At 41.8% G+C, this 23039-nt stretch overlaps 1 protein-coding gene across 1 annotated transcript in view; it reads left to right on the top strand.

Annotated features, from left to right (window-relative positions):
• Positions 1 to 23039, top strand: part of Fam13a (family with sequence similarity 13 member A) — a 90342-nt gene that overhangs the window by 50517 nt on the left and 16786 nt on the right. The window contains 8 exon segments of the mRNA XM_005076051.3: positions 1034 to 1110; positions 2238 to 2280; positions 10099 to 10246; positions 18261 to 18465; positions 19144 to 19282; positions 19899 to 19980; positions 20757 to 20977; positions 21664 to 21747. Coding sequence (XP_005076108.2) covers positions 1034 to 1110; positions 2238 to 2280; positions 10099 to 10246; positions 18261 to 18465; positions 19144 to 19282; positions 19899 to 19980; positions 20757 to 20977; positions 21664 to 21747 — 999 coding nt within the window.

Below are 23039 nucleotides of genomic sequence, written 5' to 3'. Positions count from 1 at the left end.
AGGCCTGACTGGTGAAATCTCCCCTTTGCTCCCTCCTCCTGTGAGCTGGAAGGAAGAAGAAATCTCCCAGAGCATACCTAGAGCTTTGTGCTGGAAATAGCAGCTGTTCTGAGCCCCTGCAATACTCCAGGAACACACCATGTGCCCTGCCCCCCTCCAGCTCCTTGAGTCTTTGTATCACTGAATATACATCAATAAACATGAAAGTGTAGGTGTCTCTGTGGTAGGATATGGAGTGCTTTGGGTATATGCCCTGTGTCATGGCATAGCTGGGTCATATGATAGTTCTACTTTTAATTCTTTGAAAATCTTCTAGACTGTTTTCCATTATGGTTTTACTAGTTTATACTCCCCTAATAACAGATGCGAAATTCAAAGAACACTTCTTTTTTTAAGCAGGCAATTGAATCCAGGGCCTTGCTCTACTGCTGAGCTACATGCCAAGTCCAACAGATGGCCTTTGGACCAAACTGCTTGATAATCAGACCATTCTACTCATTATTGCCTATTGTTTACTCACGGTCATGTTAGCATTATATTCCATAGCAGTAATAAATTAAGCTGGGTGTGAGGACACACAACTGTATCCTAGCACTTTCAAGATGGAGGTATGAGGATCACTTCAAGGGCATCCTGTATTACATGAGACTCTGTCTCAAGCAACAACAAGGAAGACCAAAAAGAAAAGGATATTAAATGAGCAGTGACTCTTACATCAGTTCTGATTAGATTCAAGATCAATCCCGTTGTATTTCCAAACCATCGTGATTTTCTGGCAACCTGAGTTTTGCACTTTAGCCATAAAAGCTTTTTTATCTAATGTGGATGTTTCAGTCAACCATTTCCACAACGCTATCTGCTGTCTGTGTTAAAGGGATGACAGGACCCAATATACCTTTGTGGCAATAATCATCATTTTAACAGAGTGTGTCCATATCTATTTTTTCCTGGTTTTCTATTTTAAAGAAAGGAGGATATGCTGTTGAATTTTTCTCACCTTCCCTCATAGCAAACAACTTTTGTTGTGTTACAGACCATGGAAAATCTTAGTTGCATATCGTCGCTTGAAAGACCAGGACCTGAAGCTGTTGAACTGAGAGCCAATGAAAGGTAATCTTAAATTTTTCTTGTCACTCTACTTTCAAGGCCATGAAAACATTTCTTTCACTAAATGCAGTGTTAGTTGAAAGAACTAAAACATCAGTAGAACTAAAACCTTCCTTTGGATTGTATTTGGCCAGCACTATTTATTATAAACAGAGTATTTGAAATACAAACTCTATTATTATGGCTAATCATCACATCCCTGTGTGGTTTCTTATAGTTTTTTTTCCTCTACATTCATTATTTTTAAGATATAATGTGCTGGGCGGTGGTGGGGCACGCCTTTAATCCCAGCACTCGGGAGGCAGAGGCAGGCGGATCTCTGTGAGTTCGAGGCCAGGCTGGACCGACAGCCTCCAAAACAATACAGAGAAACCCTGTCTCAAAAAAACAAACAAAAAAAAAAATATATATATATATAATGTTTGCCAGGTAGTGGCGGTGCACACCTTTAATCCTGACCCTCAGGAGACAGAGGCAGGTGAATCTCTGAGCTCAGAGCCAGCCTGATCTACAGACTGAGTTCTAGGACAGCCAGAGTTGCACAGACAGATCCTAACTTGAAAAACCAAGATATAATATTTGTATTAATTATTTGAATTTTCATAAAATCTATTTTCCTCATATTCAATTCCTCTTCTCCAACTTCTCTAGATCCACCCCTCACCCTTGCCCATCTAACGTCATGTTCACCTTTTAAAATAAGACAGACAAACCCAAGTGGGTTGTCTAAATACTCTTGGGTGTGGGAACTGCCCTGGAGTGTGGGTCACACCTTAAATCAAACTGACTCTTCCTTCCCTAGAAGTTATCAAATGCCAATAGCACCTCAGCTAGTGGTGGGACACGTGCCCCCCCACACCCTTCTCCCCACACAACCCCCACCTATGTTGGGATTTTGTCTGTCTTGAGCTTGTGCGTGTAGTCATGAAAATGCTATGAGCCCACATGTGGGACTATACTCATAGATTAGAGCTGAGTATTAAATCTTAATTTTCTGTTCTATTTTTTTTTGAATTTTATAAGAATTTGGTTTAGAGATACTCTGGGCACTTTTAAAAGAAGATTATAATGAGTAGATAAAGAGATTATCAAATAAATGACAATTTATGTATTTTTGTTGTTGCTGATAGCAAAGAAAATGAAAGAGGTAGTGGAGACACTCAGCATTATGAGGTAAGTAGCTAACAAAAGTGTAACGGGTGGGACCTTGCTCTTGTTCTTGAGAGTGTTTGGGAAATATTACCAGTCTGTTGATTAGAACCAGTGAAGTAATTGACAGGACTGTGATTAGAATGGAGGGTAGATTGTTGTACTTCTTGTAAAAATTATAATAGGTAGTGATACTTCCTGGGTTTTCTATTAAAAAAAACTAAGTGATTGATTTGATGCTTCTGTGACTTGAGGCATCCTTGAAGTGTATGAAGCATACACAGTGAGTTTTAACTCATCTGTCACAAGGATTGCCTTGCTCATTTTCAAATGAGCATAAGTTCAGATTAAGTTACTTACCGAAGTTCCCTATTGTCTCAGATTCAGTAAGAAACGGAGTGAAAACTCCACTTCCCCAATGTCTGTCTGCCCAAGTTTCATTCATTTTCCTGCCTTTGCACATGGTGACTTCGTGACACCATACTGATTCACGTGCTCATTGTCTCCTGTGCCCATTTTTCCTTCAATTTAGTGCCTGAATTTTATAATCACATATGTATATTATATATTCTAATTCAATGCTTCCCACTCTAGTGTCCATTTCAGTGTTTATGGAGAAAATAATAATATAGAGAGAATGGTCTCTGTAGCTGAGTAGCTCTTAATACTTGCTGAGGGCTGACCTAATTTGTTAACATAATTATTCAAAAATGTCTATTAAATTCTGCATATTAAATTCATATATTCTATGCTAGGAATGGGTATTTAATGACAGCCAGAGTCACCGCCCCCAAAGAGCTCTGAGTCTAGCAGATTAAGAATCTAAAAGCTGTACCAGGTGGAAGTCAATGTATAGCTGAGAGGTAGATCATGTATCTAGCATGTAAAATGCCCTAGATTTTGTCTCTACCAGAAAAATAAAGGAATCTGAAAATATAGTATCTCTCTCCTTAGGAAAGTGCACACTCATGTGAAACCATTGTAAATTAATGAACCCCGCTCCCCACTAAAGCTGTAGACTTCTTATATTTCTTCTACTCAGGTCTTGTTATGTATGCTTCTTCATCAGCCTCAATAGGGAGCTGGACATGACTCGTACCTGTATTCCCAGCACCCAGGAGGCTAATGCAGGAAGAATGATAGTCTGGCTACATAGCAAAACTGTCTCCTCAGAAATGAGCTAGGTAGAGACTGTGTCTTCTTTTTCTTTTGATTTGAAGTTTCTGCTTCTGAGATAATTCCTTCATATCTGATTTTCAACTCAAGTAACCACAGGACCAAAGCAAGAGGCTGACATGCTTCCCTTGTCGCTAGGGACTGTGCCAATGAGCATGTCTCCTCTCTTCCCTGCCATCTTGTTGATTCACAGGAAGTCCTTTGACACTGGTCATATGCTTAAAGCTTGCCAGCCTCCTGGAGATGTCTTCTTATCTGCTCTGGGATAAAATGGAGTAGAACAGTCATGTCAGTGAACTTCATGATAGTAAATCATAATCTCAAATGGCGTGCAAATTCACAGTGGCCTTCCTGTGTCTCTGGGTCATAGCACAATCTTTGGGGCAGATCTTAAATTCTTCTCCTGAGTGCCAGGTCCTCTTCTTACATGTGCCATGCATATGTAGCACCAATCTGCAACCAGCTCGCTGCTGGTACTCTGTGGGCATTCACTATTAATAAATATCACTGTCATGACACTTCAGATAGAAGAAGAAATTAGATGGTGAGTTTAAACCAAGGTTAAGCTCTGTAGGTCACCTCAATCATAGCTGCACCAATGGAGAAAAAGACACCACTTCACATAATTGGAATTATATCTATTTTGATGGGATATTTAATTGCTAGCCATTAAATAATGGGGGACTTTTTTCCATTTCTAACTTACTTTCCCTTGTGTCAGTATGCTGTGATTTCATATATATCACTTCCTAAAACTTCTGAAACAATAGTAGCATTTCCATCTCAGAGATGAAAAGTCTACACTTTGTTCCCCCTTTCTAGAACTCTGATTAACTATTATTTGTTTTGTTTCAAGTCTCCTTTAGCATCAGGTTGAGATGCCAGAATGTGTATGCCCACAATGAATTCATTTTGCAATTTCATTTTCCAGTAAGAAGATCTTGTTCCCACTAACACTGGCCTTTAAGAGTCTTTTAGATCAGGTTGTGGTGGCGCATGCCTTTAATCCCAGCATTTGGGAGGCAGAGGCAGGCAAATCTCAGAGTTCAAGGCCGCCATGGTCTATAGAGTGAGATTCAAGGCAGCCAGAGCTACACAAAGAAACCCATCTGGAAAAACAAACAAATGAAAACAACAAATAAGAGGTTTTATGAAAACTGTCAGCTCAATATGATATTGGAACGGTGTTTTGGGGACTAGAGTTCTGTCAGAATGAGGGACACTCATCCTCAGCCTCTAAGCTTCTCCTTATTGTTGGGACAGACAGGTAGACAGAAACTTGTAAGTCTGTTTCTTAATGTCAAAATGCAGACACAACAGTGATTTTGTTTTTTCAATTATCATTTGGCAGCTTTAAACATACCTTGTACCAAAGCCTGTGTTGAAAACCATCATAACCTTCTTTAAATTTTTGTTTTAATTGTGCAACTAAACTTATCCAAAAGGAGGGTCTCTGAGAGTTCCAGATAGGTACTGATCACCAAGAATCACACACCCCTTCTTCTGGGGTTTGAATTAAAATTTATTTAATGACAACAATTAAAAAAAAAGTTGAGTCACTTCAAAATGCTACAAATGAAAATAGAGTTTCTTCAGACAGGCCTTGGAGAGGTTGGCACATTAATAAAATATCTCCCTTGGACTGTATGAACGGAAGTGACTTATGGAAGAGGTGGCAAGTGTTTTATGACACATGGAACCTAGAACACTTACTCTTTTTTCTGAAACTCATTGAAAAGCACAGGTAGCTGAAAGAGAAAGCATCTATACCATTCATGTCCACCTTCTAAAATGTCTAACTGAGATACATATTCAGACTTGTGTTTACTCTGGGAGTGCCCTACACATTGGAGCCTTCTGTGAGCTAAGCATTTCTCCTTAAAGTTTTAGTTTTATCGTTTTAATTCTACATCTGCATGTGGGTATATATGCATCAGATTTCCCTGAGAGCTGGAATCACAGGCAGCTGAGAAGTGCTTGGTGGGAATGCGGGGAACTTAACTTGGGGTCTCTGTAAGAATAGTAAGCACTCTTAAACACTGAGCCATCTTTCCAGCCCCAATCAAAGCAATTTTCTATTGTGAAAATGTTACACTTCACATAAAACCTGAAATATTCAAACAATAAACTTATGAGTCTCTTTGCCACGGACATAAAAGAAGCAAGAATTATTAACTGTAGAAGAGCAGTACATTATCTGAAAGAGATAATTCTATTTCAGAATTCTAGGTCAATGAAATGTTAAATTCTTTCAAGATATTTTTATGTTCTTTATGCCTTCTAAGCCCACTGATTAAGAGTGATTAGAGGCATGCCTCTGATAACAAACAGGACATTCATCATAAAAGCCCATTTCCCCCTTTTTGCCTCCTGCTTTGAAAAAGTAGGTAAATAAAGGGAGGAAAAGATAAAGAGGAGAAGGGGAAAAATTGAGGCTTTCCATACAAGATTGAGAGTTGAATGTCCCACTATGTCAAGTCCAAGCTCTCCCTGACCCTGAGAAACAGGACAATCAGTGCTCACCACAAGCCATTGGAGCCTGTGGCACATTCAAACCTTGGGGATGTGTTGTGTCTACACTCCTTTATTATTGGACAAACAGTAAATCTTGGTGGTTTCCTGTGGCTAGTTAATACTGGCTTTTCCTGGGAGAGCTGCATTGTCCAGAAGCTTCTAGTATTCTCATCATACTAAGTCCTCACCTACATAACCAGATCCTGCACAGGGAAAGAGAAGGGATGGCACATAAATTCTCCTATCACCAAAAGCCAAGGAAGGGGGCAGAGCAGAGAAAACAGGCCAAGGGCAAGTCTCGACTTAAGTGAATGGCCTGGACCTGTATATGTAATGTCACCTAAGATCCAGTGAGACAGGCTGTCTGTATTGGCTCTCTGACAGCCTTCCCTTTCCCTTTGTAACTTCTGTGACACCAGCACTCAGACATTCACTGTTTCTCCTCCACATAGAATTCTCCACCTTATACGCTTGTGAATTCTGTTGCCCAGAACATGCTACCCACTGAATAAACATTTACCAAGTGAATGGGGACAGGAGTAGGGGGAGAAACAGAACTCTCTTTACCCTTACTGTGGATGATCTGTTTGTACATGTTTTCCATTTGTTCCTAACTTTAGGATGCTCAGTCCAGTGTTAGAGGAAGGGAAGCTAAGACTAGGAGAGGCTGGCTCACAGGTCTTGACAAAGCAGTGCTGCTATTTAAACTCAGGTCTCTGACTCTGGAATCCACCCCTCTCTGTCTACTATATTGGATCCTCCATGAGCCACCCATTATTCCATTAAGCAAAGATTCATGGTGTTTTCATGTGAGGCAGCATTTTGAGACTCAACGTCTTCCACATCATAGCAGGATTTCTGAGTTGACGATTTGCCATTAATTTATTTTTAACTGAAGATACTAGATATATAAATAACAAAAGTTTAAACTAAAAATATTTTGATATTTGAGACTTCCCTGGACATTGATAACCCAAATGATCAAAGGGGAGAAACAGATAAGCAAACAGGCAGTATTTGCCGTGTCTATGGTAAGCTTTCCTAGAGAGTGTGGCCCACCTGGCGAGGTGCCTCCACCAAGGTACCCACGGGAAGGAAGAGCAGTTTCTCTGCTTGCTCATGGCTACAGAGCCTAAGCAGCCACTGAGTAGCAACACCATCTCTGCCCACTCCTGTACAGTAGCCAAATGGGCAGCCCTAGGCCAGGAGAGCACATGAGCTTCCTAGACCAATTGGGCCAGGAATTAGATCTCAGGGTGCTAAGACCAGAGGACATGTGAAACAACAGCCTCAGGCATGGATGAGAGCCCAGCAGGGCAGAGCCAAGTTAGGCCTGAGTTCCACCGAAACAGAACGTGTTTGCTGTGTAAGCATGTCCTTGATCTCGCAAGCTGGGATAGGTGTAGGGCAGAGGGAAGCGCCCACTGCTGCTCCAAGAATCACTCTAAGTTAACCCAGGCCTCACTATGCAGGATGTATGTCCTGCTCTGCACTGAGTGGTGCCCACCCGGGTGGCCTGTTCTTACTGGGTTTCAGATGCCGTGGCTGCTTGCTATTCCTAAACCACATACAAAGCAGCAAAGCCTCATTGAACAAAGTTTCACAAGCTCACTTCCACCTTCCTGAAATGTTGTTCCCAGTGGCAGCCCATTTCACTTCCTTCACACCTGTACATGTGTATCTTGGTGGAAAAGAGGCCATCCCCTGTCCTCTCCGTAGAAAGTAAGACATCTCATCCGCTGTCACTATCTTTCCTTGTTTTATCCCCATGGAGATAATGATGTTTTTGTCCTTAAAACTTTCAGTGACTTATTTATTTTTATTTGATGTGTAAGGGTATTTTGGCCCACAAGTATGTCTGTGCACTATGTGTGTGAAGTACCTGTGGAGGCCAGAGAAGTTCAGATCCCCTTGAGCTGGAGTTACAGACAGTGGGAGCCACCGTGTAGATGCGGAGAATGCAATCTGGGTCTTCGACAAGAGCAACAATGCTCTTAACCACTGAGTTGGGCAACAAACACTTAATTATGCTGCTGTGCTCAGCCCAGCATATGGGGCCTTTCAGCCTTGCCTCTGCTTCTAGCCCTTAGGTCCTCTGCCTTCCCCCTTCTCAACCTTGGGGGCGGCACCTCAGAACCCATTCTCTCACTTTGGCCGTGTGTCGCCTACCTTCATGCTAACCCACCTTTTCCTTCTGTGTGATGTGGTCCCCTTCTGCCGCTTTCCCATCAGCTGCTGCTGATTAATGGCAAACAGCTCTGTTTGCTGATTTTTTTCTTTTCATGATGCATAAGTGTGTCCCATCTTTTGATGTAGTGTGTTTTACCTGAAATCCAGTCATACGTGCTGTGTCTCCTAGTCCCCTCACTAGCAGTTTGAGGGCCTGGCATTTTGCTCAATGGTGTTTGTGTGGTGTCTTATAACAACAGACAGGATGGTGGCATCTGTCCAGCTCTTTCTTTTTCTGTTGTAGGCTTTAGGCTTTGATTGTAATCTCTTAGATCATCACAGAACTTTACAAGATTGTTAAGACATACTTATTTACTATATAAATGTTCCATTTCTCTATGTTATACACTTATAGTCACACAAACTTACATGTTCACATACAACTTTTGACTGATTGTCCCTAAAATATCTAAAAGCTGAGTGGCAGATTGAACCTTTCAACCTTGGTCCACTGAGGCTAAACTCAAGGAACAAATTATTTTTTTAATATGACTGTTTCCCAATAGACAGACAACATGCTTAGACTATCCTAGGGTGTAATGTTGCTGTGGTGTTTTCATGTGATGCTGCTACTCGCCACGACCTTGTTGGAGCTTTGTTTTGTTCCCAATATGAAGAAAGTTCCAGTCTTCATGCTGCACTCAGTAGAAACAGAATAGTAAAAAAGCAGTGAGTATTCCCCTGGTGATCTCAAAGTGGGTCGCACAGCTACTAAAAGGAGCCGAAAGTCTTAACTAGCTCTTTATTTTAAGGCTAACAACATCTCCTACACTAGTGATTTCACTTAAGATTTCCAGATGTCCGTGGGTTTTTTCTTCAATTAATAATAGGATAACTAAAAATAAACTGTCATTTACCCCAAAGAAAATATTTTGTACAGATCTGTGCTACTTGAAAAGTACATTTTTAAGTAAAACTATTGAAGTTCAGTCATATGAGATTTCAAGACAGCAGGAAGGTACAAACTCACTTAATTTACAGTATGCCAAGAGAACAAGCTAAATAGACAATTTTGATGCAAAAGAATTAATTTAAGTGTTTAAAGAAGTGTTTAGCTTAAATCTCTGTCTCCCATCAGATGTCCTAGCCAGGGGTAGGGGCTGCCAATGGCAGAGCCAAATGCAGCTTCAGTACTCAAGGTAGGTAAATAAATAGAAAACAACCGACAATTGCATATTTGTAAGATATAAATTACAAATCACCAACTTGCCGGCTCTTACTTTTTACTGGGAGGGGAAGAATGTTCTCCCTGTAATCTTGGCTTGTTTTCAGGGTCTAGTCCTCACTGCTAGCTGAGATGAAACACCAAACCCGTGCCATTAGAATTTGCGCAACAATGCTTTAATACCCAGAGCGCCTCCATAAATAGTCTGTTCTCCCCACACTCTGGAGAAAACAACCCCATTTAATTGATCTAAGCCCAAGGGCTCAGAGGAGTATGGTGTCCCCAGCTTCTGCCCCTGTCCTTGCAGGAATGTTTACCTAAGCTGCAAAGACAGTGCTTGCCAGACACACCATGGTGCCACCACAGCCTTAGCAACCGTGGCCAGCTTTTTGTTGTTGTTTACCATCTGGTGGGCCATGCTCCTTTAAGAAACATAAACTCCTTCTCCTTCCTGGCCTCAGTCAGTAATCACTCAAGACCTGCCAGCTGCCTGAAGTCATCTGGAGGAACAGCGTAAGGAAATCTTCTTGCCTCTCCCCCCAAAAAGAAAAGTTAAAGCTGGCAGATGGACCGTGGCTTTTTGCGTGAGAGTAGCCAGATAGTGCCCAGGGGGCATCAAGCCCTGGTTTTTATTTCTGCGATGGAAGTGTTAGCAGCTGTGGCTTGGGAGGTTACGTTCGGAAGGCGTGGAATCACTGCAAGTGTTTTTGCATTTTGGTGAACAGCAGACATTGGAGGACATTGTGTTGTTATTGCAGAGCCCCACGATGAAGATTCAGGAGCACCCCAGTCTATCCGACACCAAACAACAGAGGAATCAAGATGCCGATGATCAGCAGGAGAGCTTTGTCCCTGAAATGCCCCAGTTGGACCTGACAGCACTGTGCGATGAGAAGAACTGGGAAGGTAGGTGGTCATCTGCCCTCTGGGTGGTTTTGCACTGAAAAAGCAATATGGACAAGCGTATACAACCCTTGTGGCCACATACCTTGCCTGTGCGGATGAGAGTTAAGAGCTATGCTTGCAGAAGAAACTGGGTTTCTATTTTAAAAAAAAAAAAGACTGAAAATCCCTTACCAGGCAGCCTAGGAACGAACGCACTGTGTTTAGTGTTGCCAAGGGCAGTTGCAATACAAGAAAGGAAAACACGCATGCTCTTTGTCCTAGTGTCACCTTGCAGTATATTTTGACCCCCCAAGAGTGCTGCCCCTGCTTGTGGTTTGCTGCAGAAAAGCAGACACACACACACTACCTCACCCACTACCCCTTGTGCCTCAGCTGCCCCCCCTCCCCCCGCCACCTACCAGTCACCCCACTACATCCCTCACTTCCTGCAGCAAACCTTCCAGATTTTCAAGGAGAATGTTTTACTTTGCTTTTCTTCTACCTTTTGAGGTATGCATTAAAAAAGAAATCAGGTTAACACGCTAGTGAGAACACTGAATGAAAGCACGTCTTTGCTGAAAACCCATGACACGGTTTTATATGTTTTACCAGAGACTTCTGGTGAAAACATTAGACACTTACTTTGCGGAAGAAGTTAGCTTTATGAAAACTATGTCAGAGAGGGCCCTCCAGAAGTTCTATCGCTCTACCTTCTTTATCCCTCTGTCTCCACTCAAACGCATGTCAGAGCTCTCTCTATACAGTGAGTTTCTGAATGCCACAGCCAGGGGGAAATGGGTTCCTGGCTTCAGATCAGCAATGTAACTTAACCTAATGGCTTAGCAGAGAGTCACAACTATGAAAATCAGCCCCACTAGTGTTTGTATTCCCTGTCCCCTATCCACACCCACTCCTCCTTTTTCATCTAATGATCGAAAGTCCATCTGAAAAGCCCACATGGTGAAAGGTTGGCCTAGTTATTGTCCTGGCATGCAGGGCTTTATGAGAGAACAGACTGTTTTATTCCCACTTTCCCTCTTGTAATCTAAGAAACCCGTTCTGGTTATTTTCATATAATCAGGCAGCAGATTTGAAATTTTGTCACATCATCCCCACTCAGAACATTCAGAGAACAAAAGAGGGCATGGTTGATTTGCTTCATGTTAAATTTAACTAATCTATTTCTGGATATCAATTAGTTTATCGTTCAATTTTGCCCACTTTGAAATAATCATATGTCTTTTTAATCTATAAATTCACAGCAACCTACCTTCTCTACCCCTAAGAGTCCTAGAGTGGCCACTGTTGCCTAAATAAGAGCAAAAGCAAAAATAAATAAATGTGTTTGAGTTTCAGTAATACAGTCTATCTTACAGCTCTTAAATAAAAAGAATTGGAACCAGAATTTAAATGAGCTGTAGTTACTTCCTGCTCCTCCCCTGAAATGGACTGGACTTGGTTTTATTATTTCTCTTGGTTAATCATAAATTTAAATTTCTTTCTCAAAACACATAGCATAAAATGAACTGATCATGCCCTCCAGAGTGGTTAAAAGCCAATTAAGAATTTCTTAAAAACCATTCCATTACTTTAAAGAGTTTTTCTGCAGAGAATACCAATATCTTCCTTAGAAGACTGGGCAGGTTATTGGGAAAATACTCTTTATAGACTGCTTTGGGGATGAGACGTGTTGGCAAATTGCTGCAACTATCCTTTTTTCCCATTACATTTGCATTTGTTGTTGAACTTCTACACCTTTAACTAGGGTTTATTTTTCAAGGTCATTTTTGGCTACTTGTTTATTGCTGTCAGTAACCTTTTCTAAATTATGCATTTTAATTTCCAAATTGCTTTATAACAGGAATATGGCCATAAGTATAGTCAAAATAAAGGAACGAATGTGTAAATCCAGATTAGATGACAACAATAAACTTGATGACTAGGATATCATCTCATTTATAACTTCAGTAAGAATTGCAAAGGTTTTTTTTAGTAGCAAATAGCTTCACACCAGTTTATATCGTGCACACAAAAAGCAAGACAACGACATACAAAGACGGAAGCAATGATCACCATTAGAGACCAATATCCACACTCAGCCACCAACACCCCAAAGCCACTACATAGAGGGACACTCTGGATTTGCGTGCCTGCCTCCTGGCCTGATGTGGAGCCAGGAAGGGTCAGCTGATTTAGGGTGGCATGAAGGCTGTGGTGGGAGCCCTTGCGGTGTGAGCCTGGGAAATAATGTTTTTTTAAGTTCTTAAGCTTAGGATCAAGGGAACAACGAAAGAGATTGAAACAGTAAGTAGATCCCGTAGTCTACAGAAAGTAACCCTTGAAAGGTGAACACAGGGTCCATCTCCTGCTTGTTGGCATGGAATCAACCATGCCTTCACATTTTAAGGGACATTATGTAATCTGTCGTGTCGTTATTCTACCTGGTGTTAGGGTTTCAACTCTCTAAAGTTAAGTGAGTACACAAAGAATAAGGCACTGTTCTGATTTGAAAGGTAATTAGAACTGTGAGATTAAAATATTATTGAGTCCCATGTGTGTCGATTTACATGAGGTATAAACACACTTCTATCCTTTATTTGCCCTGAAGTTAGGTTTACAGAGCACTTTGACCTGAGAATGGTAGCCCACATTTATAATCCCACTGTGAGGAAACGGGGCAGGAGAATCACCACACAACTTTGGGGTAAGCCTGTGCTACAGAGTGAGACCCTATAGCACAGGCTGGCCTTAAATTCAAGTTCCTCTCATCTCAGTCTTCCAAGTGCTGGGATTACAGCTGTGCACCCCACTAACTGCTAACAAGACATTTTTCAAATGTCAGGGAATGCTTAGCTTTCTCACTTATTATTTACAATGGACAAAAATTTTGGAGAGAGATTCTCTAGAAATGTCATGAAGAGGGGCTGGCGAGATGGCTCAGTGGGTAAGGGCACTTGTCACCAAGTTTGATGACCTGACTCAGTCCTCAGAACGTACACTGTAGAAGTAGAAAACCAACTCCCAAAAGTTGTCCTCTGTCCTCCACATATGTACCACAGCACACACAAACACAACCAAAACAAATCGACCCATGCTTACAAAAAGGTATTTAAATGAATCATGGAGAAGCCAGTGATTGTTAAAGTTATCCAGTTGAACCTCTCTCCCATCATACATTTAAGAAAGTCAAGCATCTCCTAACTTCTAGCTCATACCCAAGCTGTGCTAATCAGACATTCCATCAAATAAGGAAGATAAAAATCAAACTCTTGGGTTCAAATCCTGGCTCTGTTGCTTGATCAGCTCTATGGGCAAATTAGAAAATCTGTCTCCATTTGCCTTGATTCCATTGTCCTTAAATAGGTGCAACAACAGCAAATAATAATACATAATCAATATAACCATTGTTTAGCAAGGATTAAATGAGCTAATATCTGCTGTCTTTCACATCCTATGGGAACCAATGTAAATATTACTGCTTTTCTCTTCCACAAATATCTGTAAATACACTTTTGGGGGAAGTCAGCAAATCCTTTGTAACTTTGTATGAAATTCTAAAATAAATAATAATTTTTTAAGGAAGAAAAATAAAAAAAAACTAGGAAGTCCCTCGACATATTTGCGAAAGGTTGCCCATTCACACTAACTTCAATTCCTTTATTTGTACTAAGCTACATCCTGGATTGGGAAATGCTGCTCTTGAAGAGAGAGCAGCTGGGCACCTGGTAGGGTCTTGATGATAGCTTTCCCTGAGGCGTGTGAGCAATAGAAGACAAGTAGGGTGCACATTAGTAACTGATTAAGAAACTATGTGTAGCTGGGCAGTGATGACACACTCTTTTAATCCCAGTACTGGGGTGGCAGAGTCAGGCAGATTTCTGTGAGTTTGAGGCCAGCCTGATCTAAGGCAGCCAAGGCTACACAGAAAATCCCTGTCTGGAAAAAAACAAACAAAAGAAACTATGTGTAAAAGCATTTTTCTTGTTGATTGAAGTTGTCAGCCCTATTCTGTTCAATAATTTAAGTAAACCTACTGGGGACCTGCTTCTTAACTTTGCAAAACAGATGCATGAGTCTTAAAAATTAAACCTAGGCTTGATAGAGCTGACTGCTAAAGTTTCTTATAAATCTTCTAGTTGCAAGACTTTTTGGACAATTTAGTAAGACTATCATTTTGGGACACTAAAAAGAATTAATGGAAGTAATCCTTCCATTGTCTCAAATGTACAAGCACATCTTTGAACAGCTGAGAAGAGAGTTATGTGACATTGTGCCAAGCACTAATGGCTCTAAATAACTTAGTTGGAAAAGAAGCAGGAAAACATCATCTCCCTTAGTTTTGTCCAGATTTCTTATAAATAAGTCATTCCAATAGCCAGTTTCTTTTATATAGCCAATGGCTCCAGCATGGTGCAGCTGTCTCGTGCCCTGCCATTGCTCAGAGGTGAAGTCCTTCCTGTGATGGGTTGATTTCCCTCCATGACCCTGTGGACTGTGGCATCTAAATTACAACTCCTCAGAACCTATTCTTATCACTTAGACAGCGGGAACACAGATTTTATATTTGTTATTTCTGTTGACCTGCTACGATGTCAAATGATGTGAATGAATCAACTTTTAATAAAAAATGTCATGATTATATCTGCAGTTCATTGTGAGTGTACCGAAGTGATTTTTATTTGAAAATGAAAATGTGCTCATTTTATGTCCTGCTGCGGGAGAAGAATCCAATGTGAAGCCTTACATCTTTTCTGTTGCCCTTTGAATACTTTTCTTGCAATATTCTTGTTTCAATGTTCTAGAGTTACTGACTAAATCTAAAACACTTGTCAAGCAGCTGTTAGAAATGCCTGGTGATACATCCTCAAAACTGGCTCTCTATAGATGTAGAGTGTAGTCTTCCTTGCCAGCCACCTGGGCCCTGCCACTGTTGCAGTCCCAAAATAACATACAGGACACTATATTAATTATGAAGCTATTGGCCATTTGTTTCTTATTGGCTAGCTCTGACTTAAGTATTTAACTCATAATTGTCAATCTCAGTATTTCTCTTACCAGAGAAAAGGGTCCGGACCTCTTACTCTGTCGGTCTACATCGTGTCTGACTCTGTCTCACTTTCCCAGAATCCTCCTTGACTCCTAGTCCTACCTATCTTGCTTCCGTACTGGCCAACAGTGCTTTATTCAACAACCAATAAGAGACAGACTTACAGAATGTCATCTCCCATCATATAAAGCCATGTAATTGCATATACTATGCTTCACCCTACGCAGGCCAGTTTCCTGGCTTCCTAGTTGGGTGAATATTAGCAAATGTAAAAATGCAACATTTCAGACTAAAATGTGGAACTGGCTGTATTGATTCTTTGGTATATGAGGTACATACTACATCAGTTTGTGACTTTCTTAAATGGGGTCCTTTAAACTGAGGCTGTAGAGAGGGAGAAAAGGAAGACATGTGTAGAAGTGTTCCATGTGTAGAAGTGGGGAACTCTCTACTTCGTCCTACCTATAGACCAATGGTGCCACGCTCCTCTTCGTTTTGTTAAAGCTGAAATTCACAATGGCTTTCCATCTCTAATCTTTCAATAATGGATTAATCTACCCTACATATGTGCTTTAGTGGGGAAATGCTAGAATTTCCTCAGCTGTCTTATTTCCTGTTCAGCATTGGTAATTCTAGGAAAGGTCATATTTGTTTGCTTGTTTTTTGTTTGTTTATTCGTTTTGTTTGTCATTGAAATTATTGCTCCAGGACAGAGACACAAGATAAAGCTGTGTTACACATGAGAATGAATAGATGGCTTCGGGTTGGCTGGCAAGCACCACTCTCAATTCAGTCTGTTTATAATGAATTCATGATCATAGAGATGGAATCGTTGAAGACTCAAAGATGTTTTCGTTTTAGAAAATGTATTCTGCTGGATTAAAATTCAAATTGAGGGTGACAGGATCAAAAGTAAGACTTTTCAAAGGGTATTTCTTTTTCTTGATGAATAAAAATGTCAAAGTAACCAGCATGCTCTCATGCCAGTGTCAACACCATACTTCGTTATATCAAAGCTTCACACCCCCACCCAAGCAGCTCTCCCTTCCCTTCCCTCAAGCTCTCCCTCCATGGAGAGGCTATGGCTAGCTGCATGGCTGATTAGGCCGACTTAACCCTCCCCCAGTCTGCGCGGAGTTGATTTATGTCTTAGGAAATAGAAGATGCGATCTGGTCAGTTTAACAGTGTCATCTTCAGCAACGTAATACTAATGTTTACGTTTCCTCCAGAGATTCACTTTTCCTGGCTCTCTCCTTTCCTGGTGCTTTTCATCCTTATGTTGGTAGAGCTGCTCCATCCTAGACCTGCTACTTAACTGACACAGACTGATACCGTTAGTCCAAAGAAAGAGATGTTTGTCTCCACGCCTAGCCACATGCATTGCCCCAATAAGCTAGACTTTTTTTCCCCTTGAACATTTTTATTTTTCGAAATAGTTATCTGTGTTCCAAGATAACTTGAGTTCCTTTAAACTTTTTAAACCTTGTTCATTATGATTTAGTACTTTAGGTAAGCATATGTATCTTTCCTGTTTTGCTGTGATGTCTTCCTGAGTTTCAGGCAGCCACTGAAAGAGGACAGACCCTCTCTTCCCATTGACTAGGGGCTTGTGCTTAATTTCTTCAAATCTCAGTAGCCTTATCTCTCAGCAGCCTGGAATCAGTAGTTCTCAAACATGACAAATGGGGGCACTTGAGGCATTTGGGCAGCTTTTAAGTGTAACACTGGTGTGTATACATGTAATGTACATGCGTGTGCATGTTTGTCAGTCATGTCCGAACCTTCACTTAAATCCACTGTCTATAATATACTGGGGTGTGATTTGTATCTTGACGCTTGCTACCTGCTTCCCTGGGTAAATTTACACATGTACCAGGGCTGAGAGGTTTTAAGAACTCAGTTAATCTAGATCTGACATTCTAGGATTTATAATCTTGTCTTTCTAGATACAAAGCTTAAGCACATCTATTCCATATAGCTGCATATGTCTTCAAGCTTCATGGTTGAAGGGGCAGCTATGTGTTCTCTGATTCAAATTCTAGAAATCCCAGAATCTAAGGGCGTGACAAGTACTAACTAGCCTTATGGGGATCACCAAATGGCAAGTGCATTTGAAACTTATAATGGAGAGTATTACACATGGAAAACAGCATGCCATACAATATCTACTTTGAAATCTTTTAGATACAGTTTTGAAGCTTTTCTTAATATGTATTTATTTTGTCTGGGGCAGGGAGTATAGTGAGCATATGGAGCTTAGAGAACAACTTGGGGAGTTGGTTTTCTCCTTCCATCGTGGGGGTTCCAGGCATCAAATTCTGAAGTTACAAGTACACAGCACAGGGAAAAGCATGCTAATCCTGCATGCTAGGTGGAAATGAACATGGATAACCATGCTAATCCTAGACAGAGGTACAGAGAGAAGCATGTTAATCCCATGTACTATGTAGAAAGGCACAGGAAGAAGCATACCTAGTCCTGTGTACTAGACAGAGGCACAGGGAGAAGCATGTTGATCCCATGTGCTAGGCAAAGGCACAAAGAGAGGGCTTACCAATTGACCCACACAGAGATTATAAACCTTGATTAAATAGGATCCCAAAAGTCTAACATGGCTCCTTAGTTGTCAGAATTGCCATAGGGTATGTGAACCCTCCCAGACACGCATTGCTCTTTTGGTGGTGCTCCTGATTGAAAAGGTTTCACTCATCTGTTTGGGAAATTGAAACTATACACAATTGGATATGCACCTTACAGGCTGCCCTAATAAATTCTGTTTTTTCTTGAAAGGAGGTAAGAATGGAGATTAAGGCAGATGGTAGACATGAGCTAGAGTGGTGATCTCAGTTAGACATGGTGCCTACTCTGGACTGTGGCTCTGAAGTGAGAAGCCACTCAGAGGGTAGTAACCTAAAGCATTCAGGAAACCTGGGGTAATGAAGCTCTTCAGAACAGTGTTCACCTCTGAAACCATGTCTATTTTCCAGAGCCCATCCCTTCCTGGCAGCAAGAGAATGTGGACTCCGATGAAGCTCGCCTCTCCCCACAGGCCGGGCGCCTGATTCACCAGCTTCTAGATGAAGACAGTGACCCCATGCTGTCCCCCAGGTTCTATGCCTATGGGCAGAGCAGGCAGTACCTGGATGACACAGAAGTGCCTCCTTCTCCCCCCAATTCCCATTCCTTCATGAGGTATGTTGTCTGCTGTTGATGAGCAACTTCACCAGCCGTGTGACATTGGAACAGATGCAATGGCTAAGTCCATGGATGGCTATCCCTTTTGTAGTAATTAAGTCAGGAACCTGTGGAGAGACACATCTGAAATTCTCCATCCTAGTACATGAGCTGTGGCCCAACTGCAGATCTCATTTTTGTTTGTTTGTTTTTACAAGATGTATTTATATTATGTATAGTTTTCTGCCTGGCTGTATGCCTGCATGCCAGAAGAGGGCACCAGATCTCATTACAGATGGCTGTGAACCACCATGTGGTTCCTGGGAATTGAACTCAGGACCTATGGAAGAGCAGCCAATGCTTTTAACCTCTGAGCCATCTCTCCAGTCCTAACGGATCTCATTTTTTAATTCCAACTAGTGCCCCCTTCCTAAAGTTCCGTGAGATTTAACATTCAGGCTTATAGCCAGTTTCAGATTGCTCTGATAATGTAAGTGGGAGTGAGAGAAATGTAGACCTATGTAATGGGTGGCACATGTGGAGCCCCAAGTCAGCAAATGCACCCATCCGCCTGGTTTTATCAAGAGGGAGAGGATGTTTTCACTCCTCTGTGCCATGGACTCTCACACCCCAAAGCCCCTCCCCATAACTGCTTGTTGTCCGCCGGGCTGCTAACCCAGGCCATGCTCTTCACAGGCGGAGAAGTTCTTCCCTTGGGTCCTACGATGATGAGCAAGAGGACCTGACGCCTGTGCAGCTCACCCGAAGGATCCAGACCCTTAAAAAGAAGATCCGCAAGTTTGAGGACAGGTTTGAAGAGGAGAGGAAGTACAGAGTGAGTTCTCCATAGGTTCTCCTCACCCCAGCACACCCTTTCAGCATGTAGAGCAGTGGCTCTCAACCTGTGGGTGACCCCCCCCCCCGCTTGGGGACCACATACCAGATATCCTGCATATCAGATATTTACATCATGATTCATAACAGTACAAAATCCCAGTTATGAAGTAACAATGAAATAAGTTTACACTTGGGTCACCACCATGTGAGGAACTGTATTAAAGTGTCGCAGCATTAGGAAGATTGAGAACCACTGATACAGAAGGTACCAGAAGCTGATAAAGGAAGGGAATTTTATTTGTTGAGCTAAAATTTGATTCAAGATTATCTTCTACAGTTTCTTCCAAGTGGGTTCCTTCCACTATCGGCCTGTCTTAGCTTCCCAAGCCAGTGGCAAGAGGGTGTTTTTCATGATGGTGGCAGTACAAGCCCACAAACTCCTCCACCTTTTACTCCATGCTCCTCATAAGCTGAGGCATACAAATAGTAGAAAAGGGGAAATGGACCTCACAGGAATCCAGGATCATAAAGATCTAGGAATTTGCCCTTCAGAAAACCTGTGGGAATATCAGAAATAAACAGTAAAGTATTTACTCTAGACTTTCTTTTCTCAGCCCTCCCACAGTGATAAAGCAGCCAACCCAGAGGTTCTGAAGTGGACAAATGACCTGGCCAAATTCCGGAAACAGCTTAAAGGTTGGTGAAGTTGTGGACCTACTGGCATAGCCTGGTGTGCAGTAAAGCAGGAGCCAAACCCCTTGGGTCCTCTGAGTGTCACTGTTGGGTATCCCAGGCCTGAAGACACTTCCCAGTTCTCCCCGTCCCTTATGGGATACCATCCCAATGCTTCTTACAGTCTCAAACCAAGCCGGACCAGACCAGATATGAATCCCTCAACATGTCTTCATTTCCACACACTTCTCCGAGAAGGATGGTTTCACATCAGTACTTTGAAAACTCCCGTTTAATCTAAAGATTCATTTGCTGGAGTGCCAGAAAGCATCTCACTAGGGATGAGTCTGAAACAGGCGAGGGCCTTTGCCTTAGAAGGTTTGCTGTACTTAGGGGCGGGTCACAGAAACAACTAAATGGAGCGGCTAAAATGGGGCATGTAGGTTGGATGAAAAAGCTGGTCAGTGTCTGGTTTCCAATCAGCTCACCAAATGCACTAAGGGGATGCATTGAAACTGTCCATTTCTGAAATCAGAGCCCAAGCCTGTGTAGCCAAAAATCAGATATGAAAAGCTAATACTTTCCCAGGAATTAGAGTTTGGAAAACATTTCTGAAGATCCAGGAAGAGCCTTTTAGTTTGGTTTATGTGAGGACCCTGGGATTTTCTCTTATTCTATAATTCAATACTCTCTGAAAAAAAAAAGTTATAGCTAAGCAGTTATTCACATGACAGGTAAAGCAATCTGGGTTCAGCAAACCTCATACTCATGTATCTCTGTTTCCAAATCTAATTGCCTAGAGTCAAAACTAAAGATCTCTGAGGAGGACCTCGCCCCCAGGACACGGCAACGAAGCAACACACTCCCCAAGAGCTTTGGTTCCCAGCTAGAAAAAGAAGGTGAGAAGAAGCAAGAAGTGGTGGATAAGGCCATCAGGCCCAGCGTTGAAGCTACGCTGGAAGGTATTCAGAAGAGACTCCAGGAGAAGAGAGTGGAGTCCAGCCGTCCTGAGGACATTAAGGTGTGATGCCGTTAGGGGAGTGGCCAGTGCAGCCAACACAGTGAGAACACGGATCATGCAGATTGGTGTTGACACCTTTACCACATTCACCTTCTCCTCAGCTCACTTTCCCACCAGGATATCCTCTCCTCTGCTCTCCCCTGGCATGACAACATTAAGCCCGGTGAAAGGCGGGTAGAAGGGACACAGGGCATGTCGCATGAATCCCTGCAAGGACAATGATACCTTTTCAAACTTCCCACACATGTACAGAGGCACACAAAAGCTGTAATGTTTCACCTCTGGGTACCTTGGTTTCTGTCTACCAATTGAAAGCAGATTGTTCTGTTGACTCTATTGTAGAATGAACTTACTGAGGCTCATAGATGGCTTGACTCACTGGTAGAAGGATTATTCACAACCCTTTAGGAGCATATAGCCTATAGCTGCAGTTATTGCTGGATCCATTAAGCTCAGTCTATGTCTTCAGGCGGCCTTTCCTGCCACGTGGGTATTCCCGGTAGCTGATGACCATGGTGCTGTGCACTCTGCGTTGCTCGTGGGAGGTCAAGAGGCTCTCATTACTATGTGAGCTTTGGACAGAGCGTTTTAACCCTTCCTTTAGATGGACTTGAAAAAAATGAAGAAGGTAGAATATGCACAAATGTTTTTCCCATGTTTCATTTCTTACTTCTGTGTTTACACAGGATATGACCAAGGACCAGATTGCTAACGAGAAAGTGGCTCTACAGAAAGCCCTTCTATACTACGAAAGCATCCACGGGAGGCCGGTATGTGATGGACCAACCCTCTTCATGACAGTCGGTTGTCTGGTTTTGGAGGGTTTCTACAATTTAGTGCCATCCAGAAAATAGGGCCCCTAATACATGCCTTTTCTTTTTTCTTTTTCTAAGTGTTTCAAAGGTTTAGCCAATAGAGTTCTGTCTGTTAAGTATTAGATCTTGAACTTAATTGAATTCCAACAAAAATAAATCTGCAACTAAACTTAAGTTGTTAGTATTCCACTGAAAGGGAAGAGAGGTAAAGGATGTAGGATAGAGTATACAGTGCATAAAATTGTAAAGTAAGGAGACCTCCTGCCCAAGTCAGCCCTGTAAGCTGCAGGTGACTCTAAGCTTCCACAGTCACATGATAAAGGGATTAACTCGAATGGTGTGTCATTAAATAGTTACTCTGTACTGCAGGACACAGCCAGCTTGTATAAAGGATTTCCATCCATGTGTAGAACCAAAAGTCCAAACTGTGGCTTTGCCTTGTTATCATATCAGAAAGCATCTGAGGTGGCTCGGTATTTAGCAAGAGTGTGTTGGATGTTTCTTGCTAGCTATAGGGAAACCATAGTGAGGCAAGCTTCTGCTCTCTTCCCTGGGGCACTTAGACATGGTTGTTGTCCACTGTTCTTCATAACTTTCTTGTCAGACAGTTGACAAGAAAAAAATGCTATAACAACAGCGATTCCTACTGGCAGATACAAGGAAGTTTAGAGTCATGGATTTTTATGAAGCCCACAAACACAGGCCTCTTCATCCACTCTTTCCTAACTACTAATTTAGTGAGATAATGGAATAAATTTAATCTTTTCTTCTGAATGAAGCTCTCTCTTCAATACAGAGCTTCTAGAATGACATATTAAACGTCCTTTTAAACATGGCAGAGAATTAAGCCAGGTTCTTCAGGGGCCAGGCAAACCCTCTACCACAGAAATATCCCTCCAATCATGGATTTTGTGGGGTGAGGATTCCGGGTGCTGTTTACCTAATAGTTAACCTAATCCTCAGTGACCGGCACAAAACTTGTCATAGAGTGATATCCACAAAAGGTATCCATGCATGCTTCATGCATTTTAGCTCTCAATATAGATCAGGTTTTGTTGTTGTTTTTTGTTGTTGATTTTGTTTTTAATCCATTTTCTGCAGTGGAAAAATACTAGAACTCTGGGATAATGCTCTTGTTTCAGTCAAGTTTGATTTCAGATTTTTTTAAGGCACTGAACCAAGTAGTAAGTACTCCAGAGTTCAAAGATTGTGAAATTTTGTCCTTCTGTGCTGGAGTATTGGGGACC

This window comes from Mesocricetus auratus, unplaced genomic scaffold (genome assembly GCF_017639785.1).
Source record: "Mesocricetus auratus isolate SY011 unplaced genomic scaffold, BCM_Maur_2.0 Super-Scaffold_100676, whole genome shotgun sequence".
Classification (NCBI taxonomy): Eukaryota; Metazoa; Chordata; class Mammalia; order Rodentia; family Cricetidae; genus Mesocricetus; species Mesocricetus auratus.
The sequence above is the reverse complement of the archived record's forward strand: the minus strand, read 5'-3'. Positions and strand labels throughout refer to the sequence as shown.